This window comes from Hypanus sabinus, chromosome 14 (assembly GCF_030144855.1).
Source record: "Hypanus sabinus isolate sHypSab1 chromosome 14, sHypSab1.hap1, whole genome shotgun sequence".
In the NCBI taxonomy this organism is placed as follows: domain Eukaryota; kingdom Metazoa; phylum Chordata; class Chondrichthyes; order Myliobatiformes; family Dasyatidae; genus Hypanus; species Hypanus sabinus.
The window spans coordinates 63,547,779-63,571,276 of NC_082719.1; the positions used below are offsets into that span (position 1 = coordinate 63,547,779).

At 40.8% G+C, this 23,498-nt stretch overlaps 1 protein-coding gene across 1 annotated transcript in view; it reads left to right on the forward strand.

Moving 5' to 3' along the window:
• Positions 1–23,040, forward strand: part of LOC132404484 (NAD 5'-nucleotidase-like) — a 63,499-nt gene extending 40,459 nt beyond the window's left edge. Inside the window, exons 7-8 of the mRNA XM_059988640.1 lie at positions 20,847–21,030; positions 22,850–23,040. Coding sequence (XP_059844623.1) covers positions 20,847–21,030; positions 22,850–23,040 — 375 coding nt within the window. The remainder of the gene's footprint in view (positions 1–20,846; positions 21,031–22,849) is intronic.
• The last annotated feature ends 458 nt before the right edge of the window (positions 23,041–23,498 follow it).

The window sequence follows — 23,498 nt, forward strand, 5'->3', positions numbered from 1 at the left end:
CCAGGGATAGGGTTTCTCTTGTCTTCACAAACCATCCCACCAGCCTCCGCATCCAGCACATAATTCTCCAAAACTCCTGCAACCTCCAACGGGATCCCACCACAAAGCACATATTTCCGCCCCCCCCCCCCCACACCCACTTTCAGCTTTCTACAGGTGTCACTTCCTACATGACTCCCTGGTCCATTCAACTCTCCCTGCTGATCTCCCTCCTGGCATTTATCCTTGCAAGTGGAACAAGTGCTACACTTACCCCTACACCTTCTCCCTCACTACCATTCAGGGCCCTAAACAGTACTTCCAGGTGAAGCAACACTCACTTGTAGGTCTGTTGGGGTCATACACTCCTGTGCTCCCGGTGTGGCCTCCTGTATATTGGTGAGACCCAACGTAGATTGGGAGATCACTTCAACCGAGCATCTACACTGCATCCACCAGAACTAGCGGGATCTCCCAGTGGCCACCCATTTTAATTTCACTTCCCATTCCATTCTGATATGTCCATCCATGGCTTCCTCAACTGTTGTGATGAGGCCACACATAGGTTGGAGGACCAACACCTTATATTCCATTTGGGTAGCCGCCAACCTGTTGGCATGAACATGGATTTCTCAAACTTCAGGTAATGCCTCCCACCCACCCCCCATCTCTTCCCTTTTTCCTCCCTCACCTTATCTCCTTTCCCACCCATTGCCTCCCTTTGGTGCTCCTTACTTTTTCCTTACACCTTACTCCGTACTCGCCTTTTTCTTTCATCCACCATGGCCTTCTGTCTCTTTCACCAATCAACTTCCCAGCTGTTTACTTATCCCTCCAACTCCAAGTTTCATCTATCACACGGTGGTTCTGTCTCCCCTCCCTGCACCTTTTAAATCTACTCCTCGGCTTTTTTCTCCAGTCCTGCAGAAGGGTTTTGACCTGAAACGTCGACTCCTTTTTTCTATAGATGCTGCCTGCCCTGCTGAGTTTCTCTAGCATTTTGTGTGTGTTGCTTGGATTTCCAGCATCTGCAGATTTTCTGTTGTTTAAAATGTAAGAGAATTATAAGAGAAATCTCAGTACCATACACCATCCTTTTAGGAACAACATGACTGGTGCTTCTGCCACTGAACTCAATAACTTTATTTAATTTTGGTCATTGATTAAGAATTATCATATCTATATAATTTTAAAGTCCTTCCAGCCTGTGGTTTCCAGCAGTAGTAGGCAGGGATTTGGATGGGTATAAATGATGTTAGATCTAGATATTTCAAGTCATTCTAATTTTTCAATTGCATTTTAAAAACCATATATTTGAAGCTAGAAGAATGCTATTCAATCCCTCATGGCTGCCCTGAGTTTTGGTTCAAATGATCTAAAACTAATAATTTTCTCTCCAAAACTTTGAATTTTGTTTCTTCAAATATTAACTTGATTTGCTTAAAAGGTGAAATTGTTTTGGATCAGTAGCTCTTTGCTTAGTCTTCATGATCCAATGTGTATAGACATTTTTCTAGCTGTATCTCCTTATTCTACTGTTGCTGATTTAAGGTGAAATTCCTTAATTACTTGTCAAAAATTCACTTCATGTTGCTTCTGTTTTATGGAAATAGTGTGATAAGCTCAAATATGTTCTCACAACTTTAGTTCCTCACACTTGGAATTGTCCCAATGAACAATTTCCTATGTATAACATAGAGGCTAAAATTCCTGGTGCTTTGCAGATTTATCAGGTGTACTTTGTAAAATACAAAATACTATTTCCATTTTTTTTGTAGTTGCTGTTTCTGTGAACAATACATTTCACCCCTAATTCTCCTTTCTTCTTTTATCTCATTGTTTTTAATTTTGAAAGCTGTGTTTTTGTATTTTATATATAGACATGAATTACTGGATTTATTTTCTGCTGCTGAAATATATTACTTCCTGTCTGGACATTAAGTAGTTTGTAGCATCAGTCTTTGTCTTCATTAAATTAAATACCTTCCACTTTCTTGCTTGCCAGTCTTCCTAATTGTGCATTTCAATATTGTGTATGCTTCACCATGGTTCAGATTACTTATTCATATAGAATAAAAGCTAGCTAAGAGAACACCACTTCCTTCCCTTCTTTAATTCAATACACATTGCCTGACTCTGTTTCGATCTGTTAACTATTTTTGTAGTACTGTCTTGTTGCAGGAATACCTTTAACTGTCCTCTAGAATATTCTGCCTGTTCTGGGAAGTATCTCACACTGCTCTTCAATTAGATATGGTGGACTCCTTCTACTATTTCATGATAAATCAAATATCATGTAAATAGTTCCAGGACAATAACATCAGATTGGTGCTGAGCAAGGTAGAATTCATCTGTGGTCATCTGTGTAAACATGCACATTACTTCCCATTTCCACACTCTAGTTAGTAGAACTGAAATTTCAGAAACAGGGTACAGTATACTGCTGTTATTACATAGTGCATACAGTTGACAGAAGAGGAATTTACATATCAACGTCCTTGTGATCTGAGCTACTACCCTATAGAGAAATGTCACAACATGTTTTCTATCTTCCACTGACAGCAAACTAACGAGCGATATATGCTCACTGGTTAAAACATGTTCACAGCCAAAAACTTTCGATTTGTCAAAAAACTTCCTTATAAATTGTGTTTTGTTGTTGATTATAGTGAAGATGAGGTGCCTCTCAGGATGTAGTGAAGATGTGGCAGAAGTTAAATTTCATGTCACATGCCGGTGATAATAAACCTGATTCTGAAGTAGAAAAGGAAAATCCAGACGAATAAAGAATTGTCTGGACACATCTCTTTTGTATGTAAAGAGACCTTGTTCGGCAGGGTTTACACATGCAATTTTTCTTTACAAAATAGAGGTAGACTATAAGAATGTTTGAAAGCATTGCAAACATGGTAATACATAGAATGAAACTTGTTCAGGCTCAAAATTATGAGGGATATAGATAGGGTTAATGCATGCAGGCCTTTTGCATTGAGGTTTGGTGAAACTAGAACTAAGGGCATAGGTTAAGTATGAAAGATGAAATATTTCTTCTTCACTCAGAGGGCAGCACAAGTATGGAATAGTCTCCCAGACAACGTGGTGGATGAGGGTACAGAGAAGTTTGGATAAGTACATGGATGGGTGCGATATGGAGTGCTATTGTCCATGAGTGGGTCGACAGGTCTAACAGTTTGGCATGGACTGGATGGACCAAAGGTCTTGTTTCTATGCTGTAGTGTTCTATGACTCTAGACTCTTAAGTGTCCAGCTGAACATTCGAATGGCCCATGCATAGAAGGCATAGGGTGAAGTGCTGGAAGATTAGTTTAATATGGATGGGTGCCCCTGTTGCTGTGGATATGACAGACAGAGTGGTATACATCTATGCTATATAAGATGGAGGATTTCCTTTTTCACTTACAGGATAGTTGGGCACTGAACTTACAGCCTGAGAAAGGAAACCATCATACCTAATCATATCTAATGATGGAAAGTGAGATTAGCATAGGCTGAGTGTCCTCCTGCATCATAATTAAAAATATTTAGATATATACTTGAGGGGCTATAACCTGCAGAGTTACATATCTAATGATGGAAAGTGAGATTAGCATAGTCTGAGTGTCCTCCTAAGTTTTCTGTGCTCTATTCTGTCATATTATCTCCCATATTGTCTACTGTCATTTTGTCTGTTAACTATAGAACTATCTCATTATGTGCATTTGCAGGTTTTCTGTATTTCTTCTGTTGTTTCAGTTCATTCTGATTGTTATGATGAATATTCTCAGGTAGACAATAGAATATCAAAGATTGAAGTGGCTTGAAGATTTCTGTCCAGCTTCTTCTTCTCCAAAATATCGATATAAACACAAGAGATCCTACAGTTGCTGGAAATCCAGAGCAACACATGCAGAATGCTAGAGGAACTTAGCAGGAAAGGCAGCATCTATAGAAATGAATGAACAGTCAACCTTTCGTTCCAAGACCCTGATGAAAGGCTCCGCTCCTAAATGTTGGCTGGGTCGATCCCATTATGCTGACATAGAACATAGAAAACCTATGACACAACAATGCTGTGTGGAATATGTACTTACTTTATGAGTACCTCAGGTTACACATAGCCCTCTATTTTTCTAAGCTCCACGTACCTATCCAGGAGCCTCTTAAAAGACCCTATTGTATCCACCTCCACTACCGTCGCTGGCAGCCCATTCCATGCACTTACCACTCTCTGTGTAAAAAAAACCTACCCCTGACATCTCCTCTGTACCTGCTTCTAAGCACCTTAAAACTGTGTCCTCTTGTGTTAGCCATTTCTACCCTGGGAAGAAGCCTCTGACTCTCCACACGATCAATGCCTCTCATCATCTTATACAGCTCTATCAGGTCACCTCCCATCCTACGTCACTCCATGGAGAAAAGGCCAAGTTCACTCAACCTATTCTCATAAAGCATACTTGCCAATCCAGGCAACATCCTTATAAATCTCCTTTTCACCCTTTCTATACCTGAAATGAGCACAGTACTCCAAGTGGAGTCTGACTGGGTTCCTATATAGTTGTACATTACCTCTCAGCTTTTGAACTCAGTCCTACGGTTGATGAAGGCCAATACACCGTATGCCTTCTTAACCACACAGTCAACCTGTGCAGCAGCTTTGAATGTCCTATACGCTCAGACCCCAAGATCCCTCTGATCATTCACACTGCCAAGAGTCTGACCATTAATACTATATTCTGCTATCATATTTGACCTACCAAAATGAACCACCTCACACTTTTCTGGGTTGAACTCCATCTGCCACTTCTCAGCCTACACAAAGTGTACTGCAGATGCTATGGTCAAATCAAGACGTACAAAAAAGCTGGATGAACTCAGCAGGTCGGGCAGCATCCGTTGAAAGGAGCAGTCAACATTTCGGGTCGAGACCCTTCGTCAGGACAAGTCTTGACAAGACTTTATCCTGACGAAGGGTCTCGACCCAAAACGTTGACTGCTTCTTTCAACAGATGCTGCCCGACCTGCTGAGTTCATCCAGCTTTTTTGTACTTCTCAGCCTAGTTTTGCATCCTATTGTAACCTCTGACAGCCCTCCACACTATCTACATCACCCAACCTTTGTGTCATCAGCAAACTTACTAACCCATCCCTCCACTTCCTTATCCAGGTTATTTATAAAAATCACGAAGAGTAGGGGTCCCAGAACAGATCCCTGAGGCACACCACTGGTCACCAAACTCCATGCAGAATATGAGCTGTCTACAACCACTGTTTGCTTTCTGTGTGCAAGCCAGTTCTGGATCCACAAAGCAATACAGTCGGCCCTCCTTATCCACAGGGGATTGGTTCCAGGACCCCCCCGTGGATACCAAAATCCACGGATGCTCATGTCACTTATTTAACTTGTATCAGTGCATTGGTCTTCAGGACCCAGCAGAACCGCGGACTTTATTTAACATGTCTCCGTGCAATGGACGTTAGGACCTGGTGACGCAGCTCTGAATCTGCAGTGTTTCTGTTCACAAAAATAATCACGATCGCTATTGAAAATAAAGTGAAAGTAATAAAGCAATCGGAAAGAGGTGAAATGCCATCGGTCATTGGAAAAGCGTTAGGCTACAGTCGGTCAACGATTGGAACAATTTTAATGGAGATTGTGAAAGGCCCTACCCCAATGAAAGCTACAATTATTACAAAGCAATGCAGTGGTTTAATTATTGAAATATGTATGTTTCTTAAGTGTTTTATATGCATAGAAAGGTAAAATATGTGCTATATACTAAGAAAAATGTTTGACTAACTGACGCTAAATAATACCGGATGTACCTGTTCAGACTTCAAATACGACTTAAAGACGGACTCAGGAATGAAATTCATTCATAACCCGGGGACTACCTGTACTTTAAAGTCATTTCTAGATTATGTATAATACCTAATACAATGTAAATGCTATGTAATAGTTGTTATACTGTATTGTTTAGGGAATAATGACAAGAAAAATAGTCTGTACATGCTCAAACAACGAGTGCCGGAGAGAGAACTTCTGGGTTTTCCCGATCTGCGGACAAGGAGGGCCGACTGTATTCCCTTGGATCCCATGCCTCCTTACTTTCTCAATAAGCCTTGCATGGGTTACAGTATTATCAAATGCCTTGCTGAAATCCATTAACACTGTATCTACTGCTCTACCTTCATCAATGTGTTTAGTCACATCCTGAAAAAATTCTATCGGGCTTGTAAGGCTCGACTTGCCTTTGAAAAAGCCATGCTGACTATTCCTCATCAAATTATGCCTCTCCAAATGTTCATAAATCCTGCCTCTCAGGATCTTCTCCGTCAGCTTATCAACCACTGAAGTCAGACTCACTGGTCTATTATTTCCTGGGCTAGCTCTACTCCCTTTCTTGAATAATGGAACAACATCTGCAACCCTCCAGTCCTTTGGAACCTCTCTTGTCCCCATTGATGATGCAAAGATCATTGCCAGAGGCTCAGCAATCTCCTCCCTTGCCTCAAGTCAAGTCACTTTTTATTGTCATTTCGATCATAACTGCTGGTACAGTACACAGTAAAAACGAGACTTTTTCAGGACCATGGTGCTACATGAACAATCCAAAAACTACACACAGTAGCCTGGGTTATATCTTGACTGGTCCCGGTGACTTTATCCAACTTGATGCTTCCTAAAAGCTCCAGCACATCCTATTTCTTACTGCCTATTTGCTCAAGCTTTTTAGCCCGCTGTAAGTCATCCCTACAATCACCAAGGTCCTTTTCCATAGTGAATACTGAAGCAAAGTATTCATTAAGTACCTCTGCTACCTCCTGTGGTTCTGTACACACTTTTACACCATCACACTTGATTGGTCCTATTCTCTCATGTCTTATCCTCTTGCTCTTCACATACTTGTAGAGTGCCTTGGGGATTTCCTGCTCGCCAAGGCTTTCTCATGACCACTTCTGGCTCTCTTAATTTCATTTTTAAGCTCCGTTCTGCTAGCCTTATAATTTTTTAGATCTCTATCATTACCTAGTGTTTTGAACCTTCCGTAAGCTTTTCTTTTCTCCTTGACTAGACTTTCAACTGCCTTTGTACACTACAGTTCCTATATCCTACCATCCTTTCCCTGTCTCATTAGAATGTACCTGTGCAGAAGGCCATGCAAATGTCCCCTGAACATTTGCCAGATTTTTGCCATATATTTCTCTGAGAACATTTGTTATCAATTTATGCTTCCAAGTTCCTGCCTGATAGCTTCATATTCCCCTTACTCCAATTAAATGCTTTCCTATCTTGTCTGTTCCTGTCTCTCTCCAATGCTATGGTAAAGGAGAAAGAAATATGATCACTATCTCCAAAATGCTCTCCCACTTAGAGATTTGACACCTGCTCAGGTTCATTTCCCAATACCAGTTCTAAGACAGCCTCTCCTCTTGTAGGTTTATCTAGATACTGTGTCAGAAAATCAACCTGAGCACACCTAACAAACTCCACCCATCTAAACCCCTCGCTCTAAGGAGATGCCAATTAATATTTGGGAAATTAAAATCCCCCATCACAACAACCCTGTTATTACTGCACCGTTCCAGAATCTGTCTCCCTATCTGATCCTTGATGTCCCCGTTACTATTGGGTGGTCTATAAAAAACACCCAATAGAGTTATTGACCCCTTCCTGTTTCTAACTTCCACCCACAGAGACTCATAGACAATTCCTCCATGACTTCCTCCTCTTCTGCAGCTGTGACACTAGTTTTGACATTGGGCAGTCTGTAAGATTATCTCATCCACTGAAAACACAACCTTTATACCCTCCCAGTTATTGGACTATCATACAGCACTGATCTAGATATCGTATAAGCCGTGAACTTAACATATATTGGGCATTCTCAAGATACTTTTCTGATGAAATTTGAATTTTTGGCTGTTGTACAGCTGGTAGCAAAACTCTAGTTAAATTATTGGGTTCCAAAAGTTAATAGTAATTCTGGTAAAAAGGACTTTGAATTCTACAGGTCTCAAATTAGGTAAATGTTTAAATTTTCATTTTGCTGGCAATGCAGCAAGGTCCTTCTGATGACTGATGATTATATTGCAAGTAGATCCAACTGTTCGGAGCATAACTAGCCTGGCAGCAATTGGTATAAAGAAAGACATTATAGAGACATTAGGTATCTTTTTAAAGATTTAAGTGACATTTCATGCATGGACCCCGTAGGGGCCAATTACCTACTTTTAGATAAATGTATTTGTTGCACGTTTATTATGAGTCATGGTAATTTGTCATGTGGGTTGTGGTATGGTAGAAACAAATGAATCTAGTCACGTTTATGCTCTTTGTGCTTGTTAGTTAATTTAGATTAATTGAGAGGGAGTGAGCATGGAATAATTTTTTGTTGACCGCTAAGTACTCTAATTATGCTAATCTGAATACAAATGTCTTTATTTCACTATATTGCTAAACTAGTTTCATTAGTTTTATTTGCTATAATATTGTTTGTCTTTGCTGGTTTTGTAATAGAGGATTGAATGTGTTTTTCTTGACTTGGAACTCAGTTATTTGGAAGCGTATCAATTCCTGTACTCAGTCTCTCAGCAATTTTCATTTGTTTTCAAGTAACCAGAACATTTTGAAAATAGTTATATGAAATGAAGACCTGTCTATGGCAAAGGATTGTCTCTGTTGGCGAAACTAGAGCAGCGTGTGGTAGGATTATCTATGATCTTTTGTTGATTCATGCTGTGTATTTGTAGTTTGAACACAGTTTTGAATGGTCAGCAATACCTGCCCATTGTGGACTGTTGTGTGATTGCCTGAGGGTTCGACACTTTATTGAAGTGCTGAAACATTGTCCCAGTTGCCAACATTTGAATTGAACGCCATTTAGGATAACTCCATTGAAGTCAGTTTCTATCCCTTGTTTGGAGCTCACTGCTGCTACAGTGGCAAACTGTATGGACATGTGTGGAGGAAAGAGTTGCACATGGAGCTTCATGACTCTATTTCTTGGACTGATAATACTGTGCTGAGGTATATCAAGAATGAATGTTCATTGCAAACAGGGTTTCAGATATGCTTAAGGTCTCACAGGCATCTCAATGGAGGTACACATTTCAAGCAGCCTGGCAGATGAGGCCTCTAGAGTGCTGAAGGTGAAGGTATTCCAGAAGAATGAGGCATGGGTGTCAGGGCCTCAGTATCTTTTTCAGCCTGAAAGGGAATGACCTGTGAATCCCGATTCTTCTTGAGAACTCCTGCGAGATGATCCAGAAGTCAAGCGAAGTGTTTCAATGAATGCCATGTAGATTGAAGAGGAGATGGACACAGTAATATGTATAATCCAACTTTTCTCGTTTTGGACCCTGAGGGAAACGGTGGCCAGGATTTTTAGATTTAAGAAACTGTTCTTGTTTCTTAGTCTGAAGAAGAAGTAATTGAACATCGTTCTTACTCAGTCTGACTTGGATGAAGAAAAACAAGGGAATTTTTTGGAGAGAGAAATTGGGAAGGCCAAAGGTTAGATCAGTCGAGGTTGTCTCTCAGTGGAAGAGATCAAAAGGCTGAAATGGAAATCATTGAGTCATCCAAAGAAAGAGATTTCCAGATGAATTCTCATATTTACAAAAGGGAGAAAGTGTGAAAAGTAGCAGCCGTATTTTGAAGCTCAATCCAATACTTGAAGATGGTGTCTTAAGAGTTAGTGGATGACTTAGTAGGGCAGCCATGCCTGAAGAGTCTAAACATCACCTGTTATATTGGCAAAGGATCTTCCTATCTCAGACATCATTCTGAGGCATGTTCATCAAGAGGTGGGATATAGTAGATGTAACCATATGTTATCCAGATTGCAGCATAAATACCAGATTCCCAGCACTAGTAGAGCTTTAAGAAGAATCCTATCTACGTGTGTTGTTTGTTAACAGTTTCATACAGCTCCAGGATGCCAGCATGCAGCAGAGCTACCTATAGACAGGGTCTCTCCCAGTGAACCTCTGTTAATGTGTAGGAGTAGACTACTTTGGACCTTTTGAGGTGAAGAGTAGAAGGAGTTCAGTGAAGCTGTATGGAGGTCATATTTATCTGTCTGGCTACTTGAGCTGTTCACATAGAAGTGGCATCTTCTTTAGACACAGATTCCTTCATTAATGCACTTCAAAGCTCTATAGCTGGTTGTGGATTACAGGAGGAATGGAGACGGGCTAACCCCTATTGACATCAATGGATCTGGGGTTGAGAGGGTGAACAGATTTAAGTTCCTCAGCATCCACATCATCAAGGAACTCACGCGCTCTGTACACACCAATTGTGTGATGAAAAAGGCACAACAGTGCCTCTTTCACCTCAGACGGTTGAAAAAGTTTGGTATGGGCCCCCAAATCCTAAGAACTTTCAACAGGAGCACAATTGAAAGCATCCTGGCTGGCTACATCACTGTCTGGTATGGGAACTGTATCTCCTTTAATCATAGGATTCTGCAGAGAGCATTGCGGACAGCCCAGTGCATCAGTAGTTGTGAACTTCCCATGATTCAGGACATTTACAAAGACACGTATGAGAAAAGGGCCCAAAGGATCATTGGAGACCCAAATCACCCCAACCACAATCTATTCCTGCTGCTACCATCCAGGAAACGATATCACAGCATAAAAGCCACGACCAACAGGTTCCAGTACAGCTTCTTCTACCAGGCCATCAGACTGATTAACTCACATTGATTTGAGTGTATTTCTATGTTACATTGACTGTTCTGTTTATTATAAGTTATTATCAATTGCTATGATTGCACATTTAGATGGAGACATAACATAAAGATTTTTACTCCTCATGTATGTGAAAGATGTAAGAAATAAAGTCAATTCAATTCAATATAGCAAGATGAGGACCGGTTCATGAACTACCCTCTGGTAATGCAACAAACTTTGCTGGAGTAGAGCATGAGTTTCAAGAAGCCATTGAGAAGTGGAATCATTCACAGATCAGTGATGTCCTTTTTCAGAAAGGAATAAAGTAGATATTTACCCCCCCCCCCCCCACTTCCCCTGGCTGGTTCGTATCTTGGAGGAGTGTGGGAAAGATTGATCAGGTTTCTCAGTTCCACTGTGAAAGTACAAAATCTTGACAAAGAGGGCTTTTACACAGTCCTTTGTGAAATAGAGGCTATAATCAGTGGTCACCCAATTACTAAGGCATCCCTCTGATTCCAGTGATTTTGAATCTACTACTACGTCAACTTAGGCCTCGGGGGCCAGTGTCGGGCACGATGACAGACTCTCCACTCCTCCCTGTCCCTCATCAGTGTGTTCAGTTCATCTACATTAGCTGTGCCGCTCTCTTCTAGGAGCGTGTTGACCATTGTCTTGGGAGAGTGCCCAGGGTTCATCCTCCCATGCTTGGGCTCCCATGTGATTACTAGGCTGGCAGGTAGCTCAGGGTGGCATAGACAATGCCCCGCTAGTTGCAGTCTTCTCGACTCGATTTTAGTAGTGAGCATTGGTACATCGTCATAGAGCTCGACGTTCGTCATGTGCTGTTGCCAACTCACATCAAGAGCCATCCGGAGCATTTGTGTATAGCAACCATCTAGTGACTTTCGCATGGTCTTGGTGAGTGTCCACGTCTCGCATCCGTATGTGACAATGGACTCTATGAGTGCTATGAAGATCCACTTTTTGAGCCCTCTGGTCAGGTTCAAAACACCAACACCTAACCATCTGTTGCTTCTGAAGATTTCACCAACCTAACCACCAGGAGAGTTCCAAAAGGAAGACAGTTATGTTTGGCATGGAAACAGGTCCAATACATGTCAAGTTTGCTTTGGAAACAGTTGGTCAGGAGTACTTACCAGAGTTACAGGAACGTCAGAAATAGTTAGGTATAAAATGCAGTTTCCTCCCAACAGACGGTGTGCTTATAGTTGATGACAGAGTGCATCAAAACTCATATATCATTGGAGGTGCCATTCAGATCTTTCCAGATAGAAGAGGATTTGCAGTGTCAGCAGTGGTAGTAAAGTCACTGCCTGTCTGCTTCTTCCCCCTTCCTTTGAGCTTCTTGGTTCTTGTTGGCCCAGAGCAGACAGTAAACTCCATGCCAATCTTGCCAGGAACCCTCTGCAGCTAATCTCCATGGGGAATAGCCACATCTGCCTTCATTTGTCCCTGCACTCCTGGACTAAGGACTGGTACTATAGGACCTTCCTCTCGTGAGCCTCCTCGCATCCGTCCTCCTTGGTACTGTGAATTCCACCAGGATGATTTTCTTGTCTTCGGTGGACCACAGTACAATGTCTGGTCGAAGTATGTGGTTTGCACCACCTCTGGGAACTGCAGCTTCCTCCCCACATCGACCCTCATCTCCCATGATTTGTCAGTTTGCAGCAGATTGGATTTAGGCCTCTTTGATATGTCTGGCATGACCCTCTCCTTGGCGAAAATGACTGCCTGTTTGCATCTCTGCCAGCTGGTCTCTTTTTACACCTCTTCTGCTCCAGTGTGTATGCAAGGACAATAGGACCTTGTCGAGGCACCACCTATACCATCTTGTGTATGTGTGCCAGTGAACCTGCTGACCACAAAGCCTGCAGTTAGGGTCATCTTTCAGCCCCCATGTGTACAGCTGTGATGGTGTTGGGAGAGTGCCATACACAGACTGCAGGAGAAAAAGAAATGCAGAAGGGCGCCAGTCTCCAAAGCTCTGCCCAAGTAATCTTGCATTTGGGAAGATCCTATTTCATCCTGGCACCCTGCGACCCCAATTCCACTGCCTTTGATACCCACCTTTCATCTTTGCCATTCTGAACATCTGCCTTGATCATATCCTGCCTAACCATTGCATTTGTACTTACATTCCCCCATCATTGGAAATGTGCTGAGCAGAGGCTTTGCAGTTCCAGGCATGGGTTGCCAATGGTGTCTCTAAATTGAATGGAGCTCATTGCCTGATATTGTTGTGACCCCTGCTTGGTTTATTAGCTTGTCATCAGAGCCTCTCAGTGTTAACACCTTGAGCTCCTCCACTACCAATGACAACGGGAGCTATAGCTGGCTTGATCTCATGTAGAGCCCCACTGAAGAAAAACTTGGGGGAGATCCCCAGTCACCTCCACAGGTGCAGAGGAGTTTTGGGCATTTCTTATATACCTTGTAGGGTTTACCGCTTGGTCCTGGGGTGGCAGATGATTTTGCTCTCTTGATGATATCCTGGAGCTTCTGCCACATTCAGCTAGGTTGTTAGGATTCTTGATCAGGAATTTTTGGATTCAATTCTAGTCTCTGATTCCTATGGGGATGGCTGTGTGATTCCTGTAGAAATTCTTCTACCTCCTGCTTTGAGTTGGTTAAGGTGCCAGATTTTCACTGGCTGAGAAGAGATACGGTGAACCTGAATTAGTTTTTAACAAACTGCACTGTCCTTCTCTCTTTCTCCCTTCTCTTTCATAGCTGCTTCACTCTCCTGAGCTTGGGCAGCTGTTCCTATAGTTTGCTGGTTAGATCTTTGACACGTTCTTATTCATCAGATGAACCATTTTTGAATTATTTGTTCAGGGTCTTTATCTTTCTGCTCAGGTGGCGAATCTCCTTTACCCTCCTGTTTGGTTGCTATGTTGGTTTAAGATCCCCTTTCTTCTCCATTGGACTGAATTGCTCTTTAGCAAAGTTGAACACAATGGCTGTGAGGGTGATTTTCCTGTAGATAGGTCCTGCCCATGTAGTTTCCAAGATGCAATCTGGGTCGTCATCAAACTGCTTCCAAGATACATTGTCTGATGATCTAAATTATCTGATCCTCTTTGCTTGATGAATGGATTAGAGTGTCAAAGGGGCACTCACTTGGTCTCTTCTTTGGTACTCAGCGGCTTGGGTGCAGAGAGATCTTCAGCTCTGTGGGTTATTTTCTGACTGGAGTTCTCCATTGTCTCACTGGATACTGAGTCGTGCGTTGCACTTGAGTTGCCTTCATTCCACAGCTGAACCAGCTTTGGTTTATCTTGAGGCCTTTGAATTTTTTTGCATATTTTGCTGCAATGGCACTTTGCAATGAATGCCTCCTTGGTCAGTGTTCCTTGCTTGAGCCATCTTATTACCGTATTTCCAGTTCTGGTCATTGCTGTTATGTTCAACCCCCACATCTCCCCCGAGGACTCTGGGAGTATTGTGGATTCAGTTCATTTCATCCATAGCTTGAATGGTGCCATTTTGTGAGTTCTGTACACATGGTTACTAGCAAAGAGAAAGCCACTGTTGAAATAAATATGCCATCTTAGCTAGAGTTTGCCAGAAGGCATGTGGGAGATGCAAGTCAGCTGGAAGGAGGTTCTATGGTCTAATGAAACCAAAATTGAGCTTTTTGGCCATCAGACTAAATGCTATATTTGGCATAAGCCAAACACCACACATTATCAAAAACAAAAATCTCTACTGTGAATAAAAAACACAAAATGCTGGCAGAACTCAGCAGACCAGACAGTATCTATGGGAGGAGGTAATAACGACATTTCGGGCCGAAACCCTTCACCAGGAGTGAAGTATCATGGGATGGTCGAGGGGGGATAAGAAGTGGGGGGAGGGATAAAGTAGAGAGCTGGGAAGTGATAGGCTGGAGGGAAATGGGCTAGGGGGAAGGTGGAGAATTATGGGAAATAAAAGAGAAAGAAAGGTAAGGCTGGGGGGAGAGATTATAGTGAAGCATGGTGGTGTCTTCATCACACTTCACTGCAGCAGGCCCTGGAAGGCTTGTGAAGGTAGAGAGTAAAATGAATACAACCAAATACAGGGAAATCAGGGAGGAAAACCTAATGCAGTCTACAAGAGAACTGCAACTTGGGAGAAGATTTGTTTTCCAGCAAGATAATGGCCGCAAGTATATAGCCAAAGCTACATAGGAAAGCTACAACAGTTAGTGTCCTGGAGTGGCCAAGTCAGAGTCCAGACCTCAATCCAATTTGAAAAGAGCTGTTTACTCACAATCCCCATGCAACCTGACAGAGCTGGAGCAGTTTTGTAAAGAAGAATGAAGAAAAATTGCAGTGTCCATATGTGCAAAGCTGATAGAGCCCTATCCACACAGACTCAAGGCTGTAATTGCTGCCAAAGATTTATCTACTGACTTAGAGGGGTGAGTAGTTATGCAATCAATTATTTTGTGTTTCATAATTGTAATAAATTTAGACCAATTCGTAGAAATTTGTTTTCACTTTGACATGAAAGAGTCTTTTGATTGGTGTCAAAAAAGCCAAATTAAATCTACTGTGATTCAACATTGTAAAACAATAAAACATGAGGACTTCCAAGCAGGGAGTGAATACTTTCTATAGGCAGTGTGCTCTCTTTGTCTTCGTTTGTTAGTGTAGATAGTTGAGAGGGAGTGAGCTGGGAATTATATGTTTATATTGATCACTTAATTGCACTAACTTGAATGCAAATTATTTTTATCTCGCTATATCACTAATTTAGTTTTGTTAGTTTTTTATTGCTGTAAGATCATTCATCTTTGCTGGTTTTGTAATAAAGGATTTGAATGTACTTTTTTGACTAGGAACTCAATTATTAGGAAGCGCATCATACAGTATCAATTCCTGTAGTCAGGCTGTCAGTAGTTTTGGTTTGTTTTCAAGCAACTGCTGCAGACCTTGAATGCCACATTTTGGCTGTTCCAACAGGATGGGCATCATTCTTCTGGCTTATTATGAATATAGTTGTCCCACCAGTTTATTAGACGATTTCACCTTCCTTTGTGATTAAAAATTTGGCAAAATACCATTGAATTTGCAGCTGAAGTTTCTGTACCAAAACATAATAGAAGAATATCTTGCTAACATCTGAAGTATGCAAAAGTCTGTGTACCCTAATAATAGTTTTGATGCATTAAAAACCCTCTGTATTGAGAAATCTAAATTATTGTGGGGGAGGGATTTAGCAGGAAGAGTGATAATACTCTTCATTAGATTTTCTCTGAAGGATACTGCAGCAACTCCCAGTTCCAATATTAGCTGGTGAAGGGCGTACTCACTTAATAGCATGATCAGCTTTCCAATTTAAGCAAGGAAGTGATCTTACTGAGAGTGAACTTTTTTTGTTTGAAGTGACAGGGGATCAAGCAGCCTAAAAGTCTGGTGTGCCACAGATTTCATGCCTTCTGCTGTCAATAGCATCCAGAAACTATTGTTGCTCAGATATTTTTAACTACTGTGGAAAAAGTCAAACACTAGCAAGATTACTGTCTGGCCTGATTTTTCTTTGAAATTGTATTCTAGTAATATTTTCAAACCCAATTTAGTTCTTCCATGGCTAAAGTTTTATTAATTCACAGTCATCATTCCTGGGCTTCAAGAATTTTAGGTACTATAGCACTGGCACAGATATATATTGTATTTTGTTTATGGAAATTATACTTCAAGTATTTCATATTTTTAAGTAAATGATTTTCAAAATTGGAACACATGCTGATAACAGTATTCCCTCAATTTAGTAGCCTTTGGAAAACTGTAGTTGTTTTTTTTTAAAAGATGGAATACAATTAATGCATTTCAATTGGGACTATCATTTTATGTTACGTTGTATGACATTAGCAGTTTTCAAATACAGTGGGTTCTGGTTAACTGGGAAGTATCGGGCCAATACATTTCAAAGGTACATTTAATGTCAGAGAAATGTATACAATATACATCCTGAAATGCTATTTCTTCGCAACCATCCACGAAGACAGAGAAGTGCCCTAAAGAATGATTGACATTTAAATATTAGAACCCCAATGTTCCCCCCAGCTCCCCTCCCTCCCACATGTAAGCAGCAGCAAGCAACGATACCCCTCCCCCCACCAGCAAAAAAAAGCATCGGCACCCATCTCCGAGCACTCAAGCGTGCAACAAAAGCAACAGCAAATACACGGACTTGCAGTACTCCAAAGACTATGCGTTCACCCAGTATTCAAAATACCACAGGCTCTCTCTGTCCCTAATAAGGGAGAAAGAGATGTCTCTGTTACACAGTAAGAGGGGAAACATAACAAACAACTCGCTGGTTTACAGTGTTAAAAGTCCATTGTGTTGCCTTTTCCGAGCTCTGTGCCCAAAGATCTCAGGTCTCTGGGCACACAGCCAAAGACCTTCCAGCTCCCACAACACACTGGTATGTCAGGAAAAGGATCTTGGTTATTGCAGTGATGACTTGCAATGGACTGAAAAGCTTGAGCATGTAGATATTAAGAAAGAGGATGTGCTGGAGCTTTTGGAAAGCATCAAATGGATAAGTCACCAGGACCAGATGAGATGTATCCCAGGCTACTATGGAAGGCGAGGGAGGAGATTGCTGAGCCTCTGATCTTTGCATCATCAATGGGGATTGGAGAGGTTCCAGACGACTGGAGGGTTGCGGATGTTGTTCCTTTATTCAAGAAAGGGAGTAGAGATAGCCCAGAAAAGTATAGACCAGTGAGTCTTACTTCAGTGTTTGGTAAGTTGATGGAGAAGATCCTGAGAGGCAGGATTTATAAACATTTGGAGAGGTATAATATGATTAGGAATAGTCAGCATGGCTTTGTCAAGGCAGGTCTTGCCTTATGAGCCTGATTGAATTTTTTGAGGATATGACTAAATACATTGATGAAGGAAGAGCAGTAGATGTAGTGTATATGGATTTCAGCAAGGCATTTGATAAGGTACCCCATGCAAGGCTTATTGAGAAAGTAAGGAGGCATGGGATCCAAGGGGACATTGCTTTGTGGATCCAGAACTGGCTTTCCCACAAAAGGCAAAGAGTGGTTGTAGACAGGTCATATTCTGCATGGAGGTCGGTGACCAGTGGTGTGCCTCAGGAATCTATTCTGGGACCCTTACTCTCTGTGATTTTTATGAATGACCTGCATGAGGAAGTGGAAGGATGGGTTAGCAAGTTTGCTGATGACACAAAGGTTGGAGGTGTTGTGGATAGTGTGGAGGGCTGTCAGAGGTTACAGCAGTACATTGATAGGATGCAAAACTGGGCTGAGAAGTGGCAGATGGAGTTCAACACAGTTAAATGTGGAGTGGTTCATTTTGGAGGGTCAAATATGATGACGGAATATAGTATTAATGGTAAGACTCTTGGCAGTGTGGATCAGAAGGATCTTGGGGTCCGAGTTCATAGGACGCTCAAAGCAGTTGTGCAGGTTGACTGTGTGGTTAAGAAGGCATATGGTGTATTGGCTTTCATCAATTGTGGAATTGAATTTAGGAGCCGAGGGGTAACGTTGCAGCTATGTAAGACCCTGGTCAGACCCCACTTGGAGTACTGTGCTCAGTTCTGATAGCCTCACTACAGGAAGGATGTGAAAGCCATAGAAAGGGTGCAGGGGACATTTACAAGGATGTTGCCTGGATTGGGGTGCATGCTTTATGAGAATAGGTTCAGTTAACTCGGCCTTTTCTCCTTGGAGCGACAGAGGATGAGGGGTGACTTGATAGAGGTGTATAAGATGATGAGAGGCATTGATTGTGTGGATAGTCAGAGGCTTTTTCCCAGGGCTGAAACAGTTGCCACAAGAGGACACAGGTTTAAGGTACTGGGGAGTAGGTACAGAGGAGATATCGGGTAAGTTTTTTATGTAGAGAATAGTGAGTGCATGGAATGGGCTGCCAGCAGCGGTGGTGGAGGCGGATACGATAGGGTCTTTTAAGAGACTTTTGAATAGGTACAAGAAGCTTAGATAAACAGAGGGCTATGGGTAAGCCTAGTAATTTCTAAGGTTGGGACATGTTTGACACAACTTTGTGGGCTGAAGGGCCTGTATTGTGCTGTAGGTTTTCTATGTTTCTATCACTCCGACCTTTGATCAGCCCGTCTCCAGAGCCCTGAGATCCTGGGCCTCCAAAGGCGCACTCTTGGCATGTCAGATAACCGCCAGTCATGAAACCCAGAGAGCGGGTCCCATTCCTGCAGAGAACTGAAGTCAGCATGTAACTCCAGGTCAGGGTCTTCAAATGAACCCTGAAAGGGAAAAATAGAGATATTAAAGATGGAAATAAAGCCATTTCCGAAGATGCAAGCAAACGAGTCACGGTTTAGTGCCATCATTTTGGCCCAATTATTGGAAGTTTCATTGAAATTGTTAAAAGTGTATGAAAAGATAAACTGAGTAATATCTATTTAAATGAAATACAGAACAAATTAGTACACTACTGATTTTACTATAGTACTATAAAATTGTATTAGTTATCGATGGAGGAATTCATCAAGTGTATGCAAAGAACAAAATCAGCAAAGACGCCTATTGCAGATAATGGACTGCCTTCGTACAATGCTATCAATGATTGCATCCTACAAATATTTATTTTCATTATATCATTCAAGGTGATTGTTGATACGTTCAAATTCTCCATAGTTCTTAATTTGTTGTAGTGAAATGATTTCATTTTCAGCCCAGACTTTCTGGATGCTAGAAATCACAATGAGCAAAACAGTTCCAAATTGCCTTACTGCTTTTGTCTCACCAACAAAAATCACTGCTTTTTGAACACAAACGCATGCAACTCATGCTATTTACAAATTATTCACTCTAAGCACAGTGTAGTGTCTAATGGCTACCGAAGTTTGTGCGACTGATGCTAGTTAGAACCTGCTTGATAACGGTCTCCTGCCCCAGTTAAGTGGCGTAGTGTCCCAAATAAGCAACAAAAGTCCAGGCAGTTTTCTTAATTAGATTTTGTTCTTTAAGACTTGTCCCAAGTAAGCAGCTGCTCCAATTAACTGTTGACTCAGTTAAGCAGAATCAGAATCGTTGGATGATAGAAGGCAAATGAATTACTGGTAGTACTTCTTACAAAATCATCACTGTAGATTTTGCACAGTTATGCTGTCAATAGTTTTACTATGAAGACAATATCCATCACCATTTCCATCAGCACAGGAGCACTGTAGGGATGTGTACTTAGCCCCTGCTCTACTCGTTTATACCTATGACTGCATGGCTAAGTATAGCTCCAACAAGTTTACTGATGAGCTGTATTGAAGGTGGTGGTGAACCAGCATACAGGAGGAAGATTTAAAATTTGGCTGAGTGATGTAATAACAACTTCCTACTCAATGTCAGTAAGACCGAGGAATTGATTGAAGATTTCAGGAAGGGGAAGCCAGAGGTCCATGAGCCAGTAATCTTTGGAGGATCAGAGGTGGAGAGGGTCTGTAATTTTAAATTCCTGGGTGTTGCTATCTCAGAGGACCTGTCCTGGACCCATCATATAAATATAATTACAAAGAAAGCACAACAACACCTCTACTTTCTCAGACGTCTACGGAGTTTCAGCATGTCATCAAAAACATTGGCAAACTTCTGTAGCTGTGTAGACGTGTGATGGAAAGTGTGCTGACTGGCTGCATTCCATCCTGGTATGGGAACACCAATGGCTTTGAGCGGAAAATCCAATAAAAGGTAGTGGGATTCGGTCCAGTACAACATGGGTAAAACCCCCATCTACATCTACATGAAACAATGCTGTAGGAAAGGAGCATCCATCATCAAAGTTCCTCACCACCCAGGCCATGCTCTTTTTTTTTGTTGCTGTTATCAGGTAGAAGGTACAAGAGGCTCAAGACTTGTACCAGCAGGTTCAAGAAAAGTTACTACCTCTCAGCCATCAGGCTCTTGAACAAAAGGGGATAACTACATTCATTTAAGGACTCTTTTATTTTATTTCTTGCTCATTTTGTATTGCTATTTATTTATATCTGCATTTGCACATTTTGTTGTCCATTGAACTTGTTTACTGTACTGTTCTATAGATTTGCTAACTATGCCTGCAGAAAAGAATCTCAGGATTGTATGTGGTGACATGTATGTACTCTGATAATAAATTTTACTTCGAACTTTTGAACTTTGATATATTCTGTTTTTACAGGGCAAAGATGGATATGTGATGTTCCGGAATTGTCAGTGGATGGTTGACACAGAAACTGCTCCCAGTCTCTCTACTGTTGTCATTAATCATTTTGAATCAGTAAAAATTGTTCAAGGACTTAAGAAATGTAAATCTGGACATCGGATGGGTTTAATCAAAGTCTCACACTCTGCATCCATAACAGGTACTTCACGTTCTTCTGTTGAAAGAATTTGTCTAGAAATTGTTTTATGCCTGTGCCTTTTGGTTTGTGACAGGCATTCTGTTCAAAGCTGTGGATGAAGTCCAAACCACTGTGTGCTAGTGAACAGGACTTGCATGAAGAGAATTCCTTTCTTCTGCTGAGCATACAAATGACATAATTTAAATTAGGCATTGGAGAAATGCCTAATTTAGAAATCAGAAGACACAAAATACACTGCAGATGCTGTGGTCAAAACAACATGCACAACACACTGGAGGAACTCAGCAGGTTGGGCAGCATCCGTGGAAACGAGCAGTCAGCATTTTGGGCCAGGGATTGATGGTGATTGGTAAAAAGAGGTTAAAAATGAGAGCTATTGGGGAGGATACTGGTCTGGGTAAAATTGACTACTGGCAAAATTGGGAGGCATGGATGAGGTGTTAGTCAAGGGGTTTACATGTTAAAAGTATTGGTTAGTAATTCACGCTCCCATCATTATATGAACATGGTTGGTAGTCTAGAACATGATGCTTAGTCAGAGGAACAGTTGGTGTGATAGGTATGTCTTATAGATTGTTGGACAGAGTAATTGGATGAGGGTTGTTTCCTTGTTTACGATTCCAGTGGGCTGGGACTGAATGATACTGAGTAAACTAATTAGAAGGAACTGCCTTGAGGGCAGTTCCTTGCATTGGATTGACTAGCAATGAAACAAGGTTCACAAGTGCTTGAGGGCCTTCTCTTGCATGAGTGGTTCACAAGTGGCACGGGCCATAAACGTTCAAATGACAATTACAGAAGTGATACCCAGTCACATATTACATATTATTAGATGCCACTGTGTATGTCCAGTTTCCTCTGTGTATTAGCTTGTCAGACATACTGCGAATCTAAAAGGATAATTATGTTCTCCTTACAGTATGTTCAAATGCCTATCTCTATTGTTATTAAATCAATGTTGATTTTACTCCTCCTAAAATGGTTTGTTTAAAAGAAATGAAGTACACATTTTGAAAATAATTTGCCTCTAATTAAGTTATCAAGACTAAATACATTCAGACATTTCTATCATATCTCCTTTTAGCCTTTATGAAGTGGAACTTTTAAAAGGATTTTCTGTAACTTTTAGTAAATATCTATATTAAGAATTTTATTATTGATATATGATCTTGTTCTACACTCACTTGTACAATTGTAGTAGTTAATCCTGTATTATTTCTTACGCCATTTGAAATTAAATGGCTTATGTTAATAGTGAGATGTTTGATGCTTCTGCAGTTCATTATCATTTTGTATATTGTATAAAAGTACAGAATTGAAAAATTGCTATCTTTTAATATCTAACCACTTCAGGATTATGAAATAAATAGTTTTGGATAATAAGTATTTACATTGAACAGACCAACTACAGATGATTTTTCTCATTCATACATTCTGTTTTAATAAATACAATTGAGATTTATATAGCACGGAAACAGGCACATTGAGTCCATGCCAACTATCAAACACCCTTTTGCACTCATCCCATTTTATTCTCCCTACATTCCTGTCAATTTTCCCCTATCTGCTACCTATCTGCTCATCTACACTTTTAAGGGCAATTTACAGTAACCAATTAACCTACCAATCCACACATCATTGTAATATGAGGGCAACTTGGAAATCCCTAAGAAAATCCTTTGCAAAGAAAGAGAAAATGTCAATGTTTCTTAGAAGAAATTGTCATTTTGTTAATGGATTTATTTTTAAAAAGGGTATTTTTTTGCTTTTCATTAATGTAATCTTTCACACTCACAAATATTGTTTTGTTGTTTTTTAGATTTTGAAAAGAAAGCTGATGACAAAATTGTAGTCGCCCCTGTCCCTGAAGTGGAAGGAAGGATATATCACGTAACTGAGGAAATGAAACAACACCTCAAGCAACTACGTTCTGAACGAGAAATAGGCCAAAGGACATTTTCCTTAGATCTTCATAGTGCAGATAACTCAGCTGGTTGTAAACTAAAGTAGTAACTTAATCTCTGTATTTTCAGGATTAAATTTACGTTATTCTATTGTAAAATCTTTTTATTAAAGGAAAACTTCCTCTACAGATTTGAGTAATGTGAAATCCCTGCTTTGATTTTGTAACGAAAAATCCACAAAAGGTTATTAATTCAAAATTAACTGAAGAAATTCTTCCTGAAATATAAGTGGATTCTTGATCTTTAGTTCTCATGTCTTGTGAAATTGAATCTGACAATGATTCCTTTTCTTATTTAACACCAACTTCCCTGAAAATATTAACATTTAGTATCCTTATTTCTGAGCTTGCATCTTTACACCTTTGTGCTTTTATATTTTGCTATGCTTTGAAGTAATATAATGAGACAACACAAAATGATTGAAGGGTTATTTAATAAGAGAAGTGCACAGCTTTCAGTAAATTTGGTAGCATTATTTTTCCATGTCTTAAACATACTTGCACA